Below are 13,542 nucleotides of genomic sequence, written 5' to 3' on the forward strand. Positions count from 1 at the left end.
CATCACAGCAATTTTCTAGTGAGAATTCAGTGGAACAAACACAGAGCATTTGAGTCTGAAGCTATTTAGTACTGTCTATCATCATTCTGAGGAAACTCCTGCAGGAAAACGTGTGCCAAACATGTGTGGGTTTCCTACCTCAGTGCTGCCTGACCTGTCAGTTACAATAAAACAGGCAAAAGACCTTGGGAGGCAAATTACGTACTGATTTGGGTCTTTCAGCTCTCTCAATACAATGGCTGCTATTTGAGCTTTATTAAACCCAGGGAGTATAGCTCATACCAACAAAGACAAGACCCTCAGGAATAGATGCCATGCAACTATCTGACAAACGGTCAGGATCTTTTGAATATATACAGGCTTATCTTACATGTTTTTGTTTACATCCATATTTCTTATTTCACCATGTTTGATATATACACAATCAGGAGCTGCAGTTTATTTGCTTTAATCATAGTAAAAGAGAATGTAAAGACCTTATTTAATGAACAATATGGCACATCAGTGGCTCACAGCTTCATGCTGGACGTGCTGACAAGCTTCCTTTAAACACTGCGTTCTGCCAAGCTGTGCCAAGGGACCACGATATCCCACAAACTTTCATCCTGTTGGCCTAGCTTGTCCTGCATATAACAACACAGAAGATGTTCCTAGTGCATTATGGGACTCTTTGACATGCCTGTGATATGTGTTACCCTGCCACCCAAGTTTTGAGAATTCCTACACACTTTCTGTATTGACCAACTGGCAGACTCTTCAAGTTTGCTTCACATCATCCACCAGCTAGACAGCAGATGGTAACAACTTTCCCTCACTGACCTGATCTGTATTCAAATTGGTGACCTAGAGGTGAAACAGCACTAGAAGGTGTCCTGTTACCACTCCCTTGAGCAACAGAGCCCCCTTCTCCTACCCCATATTTTTAACTCTAAGTATAGAGAAACATTTTTGAAGGGAAATGGCTAAGAAAAAGCCTCTAATTAAAAGGAGATGGTGTTCGTAGAACTCAGTCTGCACTCAAACATATATACACACACAAACACACAATTTTAACAGACTCTGCAGTGGTAATAGCAAAATCCTATGCATGTCTACTCAGAACTAAGTCCCATTATGTTCAGTGGTGCTTACTCCCAGGTAAGTGTGCACAGGATTTCACCTTCAATATTTTAGGATAGATACTGATATCAATTCTTCCTTCATATGAAGGAAGAAGGGGATTAATATTCCTTTTCACAGGGAAAGTAATGAAAGTGTAATGAACTGATATGGAGAGGAATTGCATGGCCACTTTTTTTAAAAGTCCCATTCATTTTCCACCCCAATAAACAAAATAAACACGTGACCCTTGTGGCTCACGTTGGGTTTTGATTTCCTTCATTAAGCTAGAGGTTGGACTTAACAGCCTGCAATGCCTCTTCAACTCTATGATTCTATGTGAAATCAGGGTTTGTGCATATATTTCTAGTTAGAAGAGGAACAGTGTGTAGGGTCAGGGTTTTCTTCCTCCCAGCTTTTGATGGTGTACACATATTTGTTATAAAAGCAGCAGTAGTTATAGTGAGTTGTTCCGGACAAGGGGGGAAAGGCTGGCTGAATTTCACAACTCGTGTAGGGTAGTAGCAAAGAGAATGAAGTGTGTTCAGAAATGAGATGTAATTGAATCCCCAGTTCTTCTCCACCCACTGAAATCTCTAGGGGACCTTAGGTAAGTCACTATCTCTCAGCTATTATTTGAGGATAAAAAGAGCAGTTTACCTTACAGGCCCATTAGAAGGATTACCAAGATAATGTATGTGAAGATCTTAAATACAGAAAGGGCTATACTAATATGAAGTACTAGTGAAATTCCTAGCTAAGCTGTTCAGTGGCGCAACTGCTCACCTTAAACAGCGCTATATGTGTGCAATAGTTGCTTAACACGCACCCATTTATGTCAAGATCAAAAAATTGTCTCTACCCATAAAGCAAATAAAAATTATCAAAATTCTCATTTTAATATTGAAGGTACTGTGCTTAAGTATTTATTTACTTTCAGCAAGCAGAGTACCTCCTACCACATCCACGATCTCTATCACTCTCCTTTCTCTTGAGGAATCAATGAGGCAGCTCTCCCCTTGAGCTGAGGGATGTAGAACTATGACTGATTAGTCATTCAGCTGTATGTACTACACAGGTCAACAGCATATATTTTATTTTTTACAATTGAGGCAGGATACATCTTTGATCCCACTTCTATGCACAAAATTAGAAAGCACTTTCTATGAGAAGATAAAAACTGCCAGTCAAGGTACTTGGTGAAGAATGTTTTGCTACAACAACCAGAGGATCACTCTAAGAACCCATATACACTACCAGGTGTATCTATTCACATTTAGTAATTAAAGTGCCAGTGCTCATACATATTACAATATACACAATAATTAAAAACTCATTAGTTCCTCTGAAGTCAGTCAATTAATTATAAAGTGCTCAGTCCTGTATAATACTTCCAGTATCAGTATATTGGAGTGTCCCGTATAAAGTCCACGAAGATCATGGTAAATTCCATAGAAATTATATAAGAGCAGCAGACATCTCACAGCCTGAGGATTTCGGGGAGCAGCTGAGGCTCCAAAGAGCCGAAAACCTCCAGGGAGTTGGCAATGAGCCTACCAGCTATTTAATTTGCTATTTTCAATATTTCTTCGTCTCAGCTAATTTTCATCAATTTGTTGCATTCTGGTAGTACTAATTAGAAGGACCAGTAGTCCGTGTTTCAGGAAAACGAATGAGTTTTGTAATTATTGTGTATATTGTAATATGTATGAGCACTGGCACTTTAATTACTAAATGTGAATAGATACACCTGGTAGTGTATATGGGTTCTTAGAGTGATCCTCTGGTTGTTGTTACAATTGTGTTTGGGAAACCCTCCTTTTTTGTGGTCGAAGAATGTTTTGCTGACAATTATTTCAGCAAGCTCAGAAGCTAAAACCCGAGCAGAGAGAGAGGCTTAGCAGTAGTCAGCGCCCGATTAATTTAGTGGCTTGGCCCGTATTGGAATAAAAGAGAGCCAGTTTGGTGTAGTGGTTAAGAGCAGTGGGACTCTGGAGAACCAGGTTTGATTCCTCACTCCTCCGCTTGAAGCCAGCTGGGTGACCTTGGGTCAGTCACAGCTTCTAGGAGTTCTCTCAGGCCCACCCACCTCACAGAGTGTTTGTTTGTTTGTTGTGGGGATAATAATAAACCACTCAGGTGTAAACTACTCTGAATGGGCATTAAGTTGTCCTGAAGGGTGGTATATAAATTGAATGTTGTTGTTATTAAAATGAAAATGTTTTCATTTCTACAGAGAATGTGCTATTTTATTATATTTTACTTAGCTTTCAATATTTCTTGTTTCTTATTTCAGTAAACATACAAAAGTAACTTGAAGGATTGGATAGTATCATAAATGTTTGTTAATACTCATCTCAAATAATAAAATTGTGCAGTAGCTCAGTCTTCTAGACCAACTAGTCCCTCTTTAGAACTCTCTACAGCCATGTAAATAGCATGCCTCATGCTTCCAGAAGGCCTTCAATCTCTCAGAGTGTCCTTTAGTACGAAGCTGATGGTTGCATTTGCCACATGGTAGCTGATCACTGACAGTTGCTAGAGCCCATTCAGAGAGCAGATCTAGTTAAGGGGGGGGGGTATAGAAAAGCATTAAATTATATTTTTACCAATACTAAGCTAAAGCTATTTTCTTCAGAAATTTTGAAGAAATGAAACCTAAGCCGACAGAATATAGTTCTTATTCAACCAATTGCAATGGTTCTCCTTGCTTGTAATTAGTGATGTGGAAATGCTCATAAGGTTAATTTAGAAAAATATCCCCAAATCAGTTCCTCATGTGGAGCTTTTCTACAGCAGTGCTGTGAATCTCATCAGATTTCTCATCCACCCCACTTCAGTCAGGCTGGAAATTTTTTGCAGAACTGCCTGGCTCATCATCGTTTTGCTTCTGTGTCAGACCTTTAAAGGCAGGCAGGTCAATCAAAATAAAATAAGGGAAAAGTTAATATTTTCCATATTTCAGAAAGAGGGAATATTTTTAATTCATTTCTAGACAGAAGAAAAATCTTAATCTCATTTTCTGTTGCTGCTAATATCAGTACATCAACTCCCAAGGTCTCTATTTTTTGAAAACTGGGAGGTTTTAAAAGTAGAAACTCTACATCATAACTAACTTTGGGAGACAGTGAGGCCAGGTACACCTACATGGAGCCTTTATTTGACAATTAGATTGTTAGCTCCAGTTTCCTGTAGTTTTACGTAGTTTGGGTTCAGAAAAAGTGCATTTATAGCTCTCTGGAGACTGTACCACATTTGATTATTGACAGAAGAACTATCAGATGATTGAAATACTATCCTGTCAAACGAGTTCCTTATTCAGCAGCTGCATAATATCTGGAATGAGTTTGCTTCTTCTGCATTTGCAGGTATATATCCTGGGCAAAGCCAGAGGTGCAAACCTTGACCTTTGGCTTGCAGCCTGTGGCCTTGTATGGGCTACCCAACTGAATCAAGGACTAGTCCAGGATGAAGTTTAATGAGCTCTTTTGGAGGATTGTTTATTTGATTTTTTGTTAATTTAAACTGGAATATTTTTGTGATTCACTTTGGGGCCCCTTTGGGGGAGAAAAACAGAATAAAAATGCCTAAATAAATAAATGTTGAAAGCCAGCACAGCAAGGAGAAAACTGGACTAGAACTAGAGGTGCCAGGTCTCTCAGGGGCCAAATTGGGGGCAGGGGATTGGGGGGCAAGGAGCAGTGGGTACTTACCTCTAACACACCAACCCTTCACATGGAATATGACATATTTTTTTACATGACACAGAAGCTACAGGTTATGCCGGAGGGTGATTTTTAGGGGTTCCCCTGCCCCAAGAAGGTGGATGACATCCCTAACTAGAACTTTTCTCCGACAGGCTCATTTTTTATTTGTAGGGAGATTTTGCATGGGCATGTATTCAAATATCTAGCCACCCCTCTGTATTCTGAGATATGACACAAAGTGTTTGAAAAGCATTAATGGATTACCTCTCTGTACCTACAGAAATCAGTTTAATCCAGAGTTGCACTTGCAATTAGTAGATTAGTACTAGTTATTTCACACATTGCACTTGATTTTCCAAATCACTTTATCGTTTTGAGTTTCCTGGCTCTGTGCCCTCCTTCTCCCCTTGTTTTTGAGACTGACTAACCTGCTGTTCCACATATGGAAGGCAGATCAGTGCTCAGTATTCATAGGCTGGTACATATATCTTAGTGGTTATCTTCTAGCTATATTATTGCTGCTATAAAGGGCAAGTAAAGGTGAGAAAGGCTAGGTGGCAAGCATTTCCTCCTAACAAGAAAAGATGATCTTAATTTAAAACTGTGGAATTTTTTCTTTTTCATTTGAAACTGAGTTTATGCCAACCAGATCCCAGATTAAACTCATAGCTTCCTGATGCTGTAAAAGCATAGGAAAATACACATATGATTTTGGATTTAATCCACCAGGAATTAAGATTAAATAGTGAGAAAGCAAAATTTAAGACCAATGCCAGTTTTTTTTAAGGCAGTAAAATCCCATGCACACCATGATATATTCCAAAAGGACCATGCCAAGCTGGGTGAATGGCAAAACCATGGCAAATGAAATTCTGTTTTTTTTGTTCAGATTCATCTGGGTTCTTCTCATGCTCTTGCATTACATTGTGTAGATAATCCTTCTAATGTAAGGGCTCAGTTTTTGGTGGCACAAAAAAAAAGAATGGCAAAAATAAAAAATGCTCCCTTGGATCAGTGTTTGCTGCGCTTATTTGAGAAACCCCAGAGGAAATAAATCCAGTATAAACAACCAAACAACCTTTTTCTTTAATGATCCGTTGCACTCTGACATCTATGGCAATATATTTGTTTTTTAAAAGAAATATAAGTACTATCACCGAATGCTGGAAATGGTGTACTCTTTTATTGCTGTATTGACTATGGAACAAAAGTTTACTGGCATTCTGGATTTGAGTTTCAGGTCCCTGTATGCTTACTTGTGTGAAAGATGGTGGTGAGTCTCATGCAGAAAAGGAGCTCCATCTAGTGGAGAGCTAAACATTTGGTGATTGTTATATTCCATTGCCCATTTTGCTTTAATTATTTAAATCTATGCAATGAATATTAAGAGATTCAAAAAAACAAATAAAAAGAATTAAATCTCTGTGAGAATCCCAGTAAATGACATTGCAAGCCGTAGATAGCTGCTGGGTTTTCACCAAAGATAGGGAAATTAGTTATGCAGATGGTTTATATTTTCTACAGAGTTTACAGCTGAGAAATAGTTTCTTTGCAACCTGCTGCTTTCAAAATAAGAAAGAATGCTTACCAGCTTGAAAACAATATTGGGAAGTATAATGTTAGGCATTAAAAAAAAAAATTATCCTACCTCTTGGCTTACGTAAGTCAACATGCAGTCTGATTTTATGGATGTTACATAGCAGTCAATATTGTGTCCAGTGACTTACTCCTAGGAAGAGTGCACAGGATTAAAGTTCTATTATATTGCTATTGTAATCTCTCCCTCATAGTAGGTGCTCAGCAGCAGTGCTCAGATTTGTATGGTGGTAATAAGGTAACCAAAAGGATAATTCAGTATTATTTTCCACAGTGCCAGGGGGTTTCTTTCTGCCAGCCTCCCCCTGCCATGGTTGCACAAGGCTCTAAGGAGATCTACCTTTGCTCTGCTCAGCTATGGTGATTTATTTGTATGTGTAAATACTATTAGGTTACTCCTTGGATTTACAATTTTTTCTGAATATTTAAATTAACACTGTCCTTTGTAGTATATTTATATATCTATTTATATCTCTATATTTATATCTCTATGTTGCTCATCTAGGCTCATTCCACAGAGGTAAGCCTCCCCCATTGCTATGAAAAATCTCACAGCAAACTCAGATCCTACAATGAGAGAACAAGCATGCACAGCCCACATGGTGTCATCAGGATGGACACAAACATACTGCAGAGTTGTTGTCAGGGTCAGCACCATTAGCAGGGCAGGTTGTGAATATGTGGAGGCTAAATTTCCAAGTCTTAAAATGATTTTAATCACTTGAAATACATTTTGCCATACAAAGCAGCATCCCTTGCCACCAGAATGGTTGGTTTTAAAAGCTTTGTATTTCACAGCATGAGTAAAAGAATCAATAATCATACAGTAATGTCCCAGTCTACTGCACCTTCAATAGAGCCTTGACAGCTGGCATATACAGTTGCATTTTTGGAGAAAATTAGGAATTGCATCTGTCTGCTTAATGTACTAGTATGCCAAATCCTCCTCACCTACTGCATCTTATTTACCTTTAGAGAATTACATCCTGGTTTTATTCATACATAGGTTTACGTATATCTATCTATTTAAACATAGCTCCCTTTCTACCTTATGTCACTCAAGGTGGCTTATAACATAAACATCAAACATAAAATACATTAAAAGTCCATGATTTAAAATTTTTATCTAATATTGGCAATAAAATGAACTTACTCATGAATCAAATGCTGTCCTGAATAAAACCACCTTCAGCTGCCTCTTAAACATCGACAGAGAGAGGCCAGGTTGTTCCATAATCGTGGGACTGCAACCAGAAAGGCCCTCTCTTGTGTGCCCACCATACAAGCTTTTTTGGGTTGATGGGACAGTCAGGAGAGCCTCTTCCTGTGATCTTAATTCCCAGGCAGGAACATATAGAATAAGATAGTCCTTTACATACTCTGGTCCCAATCCATGTAGGACTTTAAAAACCAAAATCAATACTTTGAATTGGGCTTGGGAGCAGCTTGGTACATAGTGCAATTGCTGTAATAGTGGGGTCAGATGTTCCCAGGAATTGGCCCTGTCCAGCAGTCTGGAAGCAGCATTCTGCACTAGTTGCAGCTTCCAAACACTCTTCAAGGGTAGCCCCAAGTACAGTGCATTGCAATAGTCTAGTCTGGATCTGAGGCATTGATCACTGTGGCTAGATCTGATTAAACCAGGCACATGCACAGCTGATGCACCAGTCAAAGCAGCACTCCCAAGCTGTGAACTTGACTTTTTAAGGGGAGCATAACCCCATCCAAGATCGGAGAGATCTCAAGTCCCTCGTCTGTGTTCTACTAACCCAAAATCAAAAAGAGTCCAGTAGCACCTTTAAGACTAACCAATTTTATTGTAGCATAAGCTTTCGAGAATCACGTTCTCTTCGTCAGATGCCTGATACAGAGACTGGTCTCTGTATCAGGCATCTGACGAAGAGAACGTGATTCTCGAAAGCTTATGCTACAATAAAATTGGTTAGTCTTAAAGGTGCTACTGGACTCTTTTTGATTTTGCTACCACAGACTAACACAGCTAACTCCTATGCTTCTACTAACCCAAAGAATCTCTTCCTTGTCAGGATTAAGTTTCAGCTTGTTCACCCTCATCCAGCTCATTACTTCAGGCATTAGTTCAGAACATCAATAGCGTCCTCAGACTTAGATGGAAAAGTAGCACTGGGTATCATCTCCATATTGGTGACACAACAGCCCAACCCTCATGATGACCTCTCCTAGTGTCCTTATATAGATATTAAATAGCATTGGGGATAAGACTGAACCTTCTGGAAACCCACAGGCCAACAGCTATGGGGCAGAACAGGAATCCCTCAGTACTACCTTCTATATCTGACCCCTCGGATAGAACTCAAGACAACCGTAACACGGTGCCCCTTGGTCCCAGTACTGAGAGGTGGCTCAGTAGGATACTATGGTGAATAATATTGAAGGTTGCTGAGAGATCCAACAGGACCAGCAGGGTCACATTCCCCCCTGACTATTCTCAGTAGTGGTCATCCGCCAAGGCAACCAGAGCAGTCTCTGTTCCAAATCCTGTCCTGAAGCCAGATTGAAATGAGCCCAGAAAATCAGTCTCTTCCAAAAGTTCCCAAAGCTGATAAGTGGTAAACAGAGCAATTATATCTTATGCCTCACCTTAGAGGTAAAACAATCAGCCTGATCCAGCACATAAGAATTCCGCTGCTCAAGATGACTCCTGCCAATGCAAAGGTTTCTTCATTTACATCAATGAAGGCAGCAGATCCTAATGGACAAAGCTGAAGTGAATGAGGAAGTCAGTGTGAATAAGTACCCCATGTTCACACTGGGTGCCTTTGGGAACTCTAGATCCAATGTGGAAAATGTTTAACTACTCTGCATAGTTGTTTCTACCTTTTTAAGCTTCAGAGCTTGAACTGACAGTCGTGATCTTGCTCATTCTGTGTATCAGCTGTGCTTTCCTTGAGGAACATCTGTGGCAAAGCAATACAGCACTCAAGAAGCAGCCTTCCAAACTATGTGTTCAGTTCTTGATTATCTTGGCATTTATCTGCTTCTGATCAAGTGGCTTCCAGGACCTACTGGGCCGAAAACAGCAGTGTGGCACTGAACATAGCACAATATGGCCATTTGCATGATTAAGTTTGAAAATAAACAAACAAACACCAATTCTATACAAAACCTGAAATATTTTACTTTTAAAATTTTGATCTAAGTTTACTTAGATTTCATGGACTTGATACAAGAGCATTTGATATGAATTGGTAAATAAAACACTGTAATAGATAGCCACAATAAACTTTGTTAGAAATGTACATGTTGCGAAAATAATAATAACAACAACAATAATAATAAAAAAACAGCATGATGTCTGCGATATATTATATAAATGCTTGACAAGAACAGTATACTAGGGAAGCTTAAAAAAACCTGCTCGGCATAATCCTGGGGCCCTATTCAACTAACAACTCCTAGCATGTCAATCCTATATTTTCCCACCATAACTATAGAAAGGTTAGTTAATAAGGCCTCAGTTGTTTTCTGTAGCTGTTTTTTTTCCTCATGGATATCACATCCAGGTAATGTGTATATAAACAAAGCTCATAAGAAATGTACAAATATAAAAAGCTACAAACATTAATAAATTACATCATCACAAAACACAGAAACACTTCACAAGGTGCTAATAAAATAACTGTATCCCCCACCCCCCAATAATACAAGAATTGAAACAAGGAGCTGGTATTTAGAAAGTTGAAGATTATTCTTCATAATATGTCTTAAATAGATCATTTTTTGTACTATTATCTGATTCCATATAAGGCTGCACAAAGTTTTACTTGTTTTTCAGGCAATGCCAAAAAAGGAAGAAATAAAACAAAACAACACAAAACAAAATTCCCCTCATAGAATTAAGAACCTAAAATACAACTGTTGATAATACTCAGCAAAAAACTTGTATAAAGGTTAATGAAGTATTCTATAGAAAGAAATGTCTAAAGATACTTTGCTCTTATAAAAAGAAGGTATTTAAAAAGCTATTTACAAGCTACATTCTATGAAAAAATATGCTTTAGGAAACGTATCTATAAATGAAAATATGGGATTGCCTGAGAAACAAATTTAACCCCTCAAGTGTTTATATGCAGACAAGCAAGTTTAATGTAAAATAATGCACGCTACACCAAACACTAAGAGAGTTAAAAGACAACAAGTATCCAGTTAAACTGTCAATAAGCTTGGCTTTCCTGTTATCAGACGCCTGGATGCTCAAAGTCCTCGTTCCTTCAGACAAATGTATCTGATAGGAAATGCTTTGATATGAATGTCAAAAGCCTTGTGTACAACATTGATATGAATGCGCACCTCACTGCGTGCCTTGGCATAAAGGCATACATAAACCATTATACCATTATGCCTTAGTTATCTAATGGGCTCATAGGCATAAAGAAAAATGCAGAGGGTGCGCACATGAGTTACATTTATTACTATTTATCCTCTGGCACTTTCCCTCCTTCTCTACTATTTTTCCTAAAGCAGAAAAATTGGACAGGTAATTGGGGTGGCACATAAGTGCTTGTTTAGAGACCTCCTGAATTCATTTGTATCTCTGATTCGTGTACATGATCCGTGGGTTAATCAAAAGCTGCAGAGTATTGAAAGTGAGAAAAAAAGAAACACAGTACAAAGAAACACTAGTTAACAAGTTGCCTTTCCTTCATCCATTTCATCTTGGATTAAGGGCCAAACCTCACATTACATTGAAGAGCCATAATTGGTTCTCCCCGCAACATGTTTTCTAATCTAAAATGCAATGGGGGAAGGGGTTAATCAGATCAGCGTCATAGTACTAAGGAAGACAGATTTAAGTGTTCATAAATAGGATTTAAAAAATGGCAGGATCGCCAGGAACTCAAGCAGTTGGACCCAGGGTTGCCAACTTCCAGGTGGGGAGTGGAGATGTCTCAGACTTACAGCTGATCTCCCGATGACAGAGAACAGTTCCCCAGGAGGAAATGGCTTCATTGGAGGTTAGACTCTGTGGCATTATGCCCCACTGAAGCCCCTCACTAAATCCTGCCCTCCCCTAGACCCCACCCTCAAATCTCCAGGAACTTCCCAACCTGGAGTTGGCAATCCTATTTAGATCTAACAGAATGAATACCCAACAGCACAGATCTGACCTTAGGTCTTGGATGGAATTTAAAATTCACCACAAGCTTACAAAAGTTAAGAAAATGATTATTTAAATAATGGCTAAACTATTTCATATCGTCTTTATGGCATTGTTGTCATTGCTGCTGGCACAGGCCCACACTCCACTGAATCATTTGAAACAGGGACAGCATATGCGATTGCAGGTGACATGGGTCCTTCCCATCCTACTGCATTATTTGCCCATGGGCTGGCAACACTGGTGTTGGAAGCATGTGCTTTCCTCACATCAGATAGTGTTTAGTTTTAATATTACAAGGGCAATATGGGAACCCAGCTGCGTAGGAGTTCCAAACAAGATACAAAGGTCCGTTTCAAATGGGCTTTTGAACTTGTTTGGCTTCTAAAGGGAAACCATTTTCTTTTCTTTTTTAAGGCTTTGCATACCTTAAGGATACAACACTCCTCCAGCAGTTAACAAAGCTTTAATCTAGGTTTTCCAAAACCTTGTGTGATCTGGGTTTTGTGCTTTATCTTTTAGGTGTGTGAAAACTTTTTTAAAAATTGCCTTCAGAAGCCAAAGCAGGTTTAAAGAGCCCATATAAAAGTGACCAAAATTAGAAGCAGCTCTAAAAATTGTAGAATTCTCTAACTTTGTAAACCAAGAGTGTCATTTCAAAAGACCAACTCTGAGCTAAGTAACAATAGAAAAAGAAAATGGTCTGATTTTCCTGATCAAGTAAACAAGTCCTACACAGACTATCCAGGAGTAAAAAAAAAAAAAAAAACCCTTCTAACTGAAGCTGCAGTCCTAAGGACTCTCTCTTGTAAGTAAGCCCTACTGAATAAAATGGGAGTAACTTTCAAGTAGATGTACTCAGATTGCTCCCACAGCTATCATTTTCACATCTTACCTCTGAGGTACAGTTAGTTTTGTAAGTTTCCTCCAATTGTAGGCATGTGTTTTTAAGATTTTAGGTAAACACTACAGCTTTGAATTCAGATTCCCATCAGACATTGACTTGAAGTGACAAAAACAAGGAAAATGAGTGGGAACAGTGTGCTAATATTTGCTCTTTATGAAGTGTTACAGACTCTACCAGTGTTACAGACTCTAGAGCTGTAATCCAGTGCTAATTGAAATAAATGGCAAAGCTCCGGCAGATTTTCAAATAACTGGATTAACACACGTTTATATAACCATATTCCTAATTCATCATGAACCCTCTTGTATCAGACTACATTAAGAAAGCCGTCTTGAACTGCACATAAGATAAATTCACTCACCCATGGTTGTCAGACAACCGCTTACAGGAAAAGCCTTTAGGAGGCGGAAGTGCAATTGCAACTCTTTTATTGTCCAAAATCTATTCATCATGATCCAGGTAAGAAAATTTTCCAGTGTGCATTTAATTTCCTGCACATATTATAATAGGATAAATCTCATCTCCCAATCTAAATCAATTTGAACAAATGCAGATTTTTAAAAACTCAGATCTTTTGCTGCTTAATCAGATACCTCTTTAAAACTGGTGATACATGAAGAGTAATTGAAATTAATGTGCATACTGTTCAAACAACTGCTTTTTCTTCACTTATAAACAAGTTAAAGGGATACTTTCCTAAAACTGGAATGATCCTCAGTGTCTTGGAGTATTAACTTTTTGCGAACTAGTCACTCTCAGCAATTTGAGAAAGGACATCTATATTAAAAAATATTTATAGCAGTATTCTGTACATGTTTTAACTGCTGAAAGTTAAAAAGAATTTATTAAAGAGGTGGCAAAAAGTTAACTGGTATTGTCCCTAGGATGTTGCACAATACTACGGAAGTCCTTCAAGAGTTGAAGAGTTAGTGTCAGCTCAGGACATTCTGAACTTTGATAGTCCCTGTTGTGGCTAAATTTTAGAGGAGAAGCTTTCCATTCCGATGAATTTTCAAAATCTTCCCAAGCCTCTGTTTCGCTGTGGCCATACCTTTTTTTGTACGTTTCCCTGGAAGTGGAAGAAAAGAGAGACACTG

General features: G+C 38.6%; 1 protein-coding gene across 1 annotated transcript in view; it reads right to left on the reverse strand.

Moving 5' to 3' along the window:
• Nucleotides 1-9,539: 9,539 nt before the first annotated feature.
• The window catches only part of PHF2 (PHD finger protein 2), a 230,813-nt gene continuing 226,810 nt past the window's right edge, over nucleotides 9,540-13,542 (reverse strand). Inside the window, exon 23 of the mRNA XM_054977343.1 lies at nucleotides 9,540-13,514. Coding sequence (XP_054833318.1) covers nucleotides 13,426-13,514 — 89 coding nt within the window. The 3' untranslated portion in view covers nucleotides 9,540-13,425. The remainder of the gene's footprint in view (nucleotides 13,515-13,542) is intronic.

The sequence above is a fragment of the Eublepharis macularius genome, chromosome 4, assembly GCF_028583425.1.
Source record: "Eublepharis macularius isolate TG4126 chromosome 4, MPM_Emac_v1.0, whole genome shotgun sequence".
Classification (NCBI taxonomy): domain Eukaryota; kingdom Metazoa; phylum Chordata; class Lepidosauria; order Squamata; family Eublepharidae; genus Eublepharis; species Eublepharis macularius.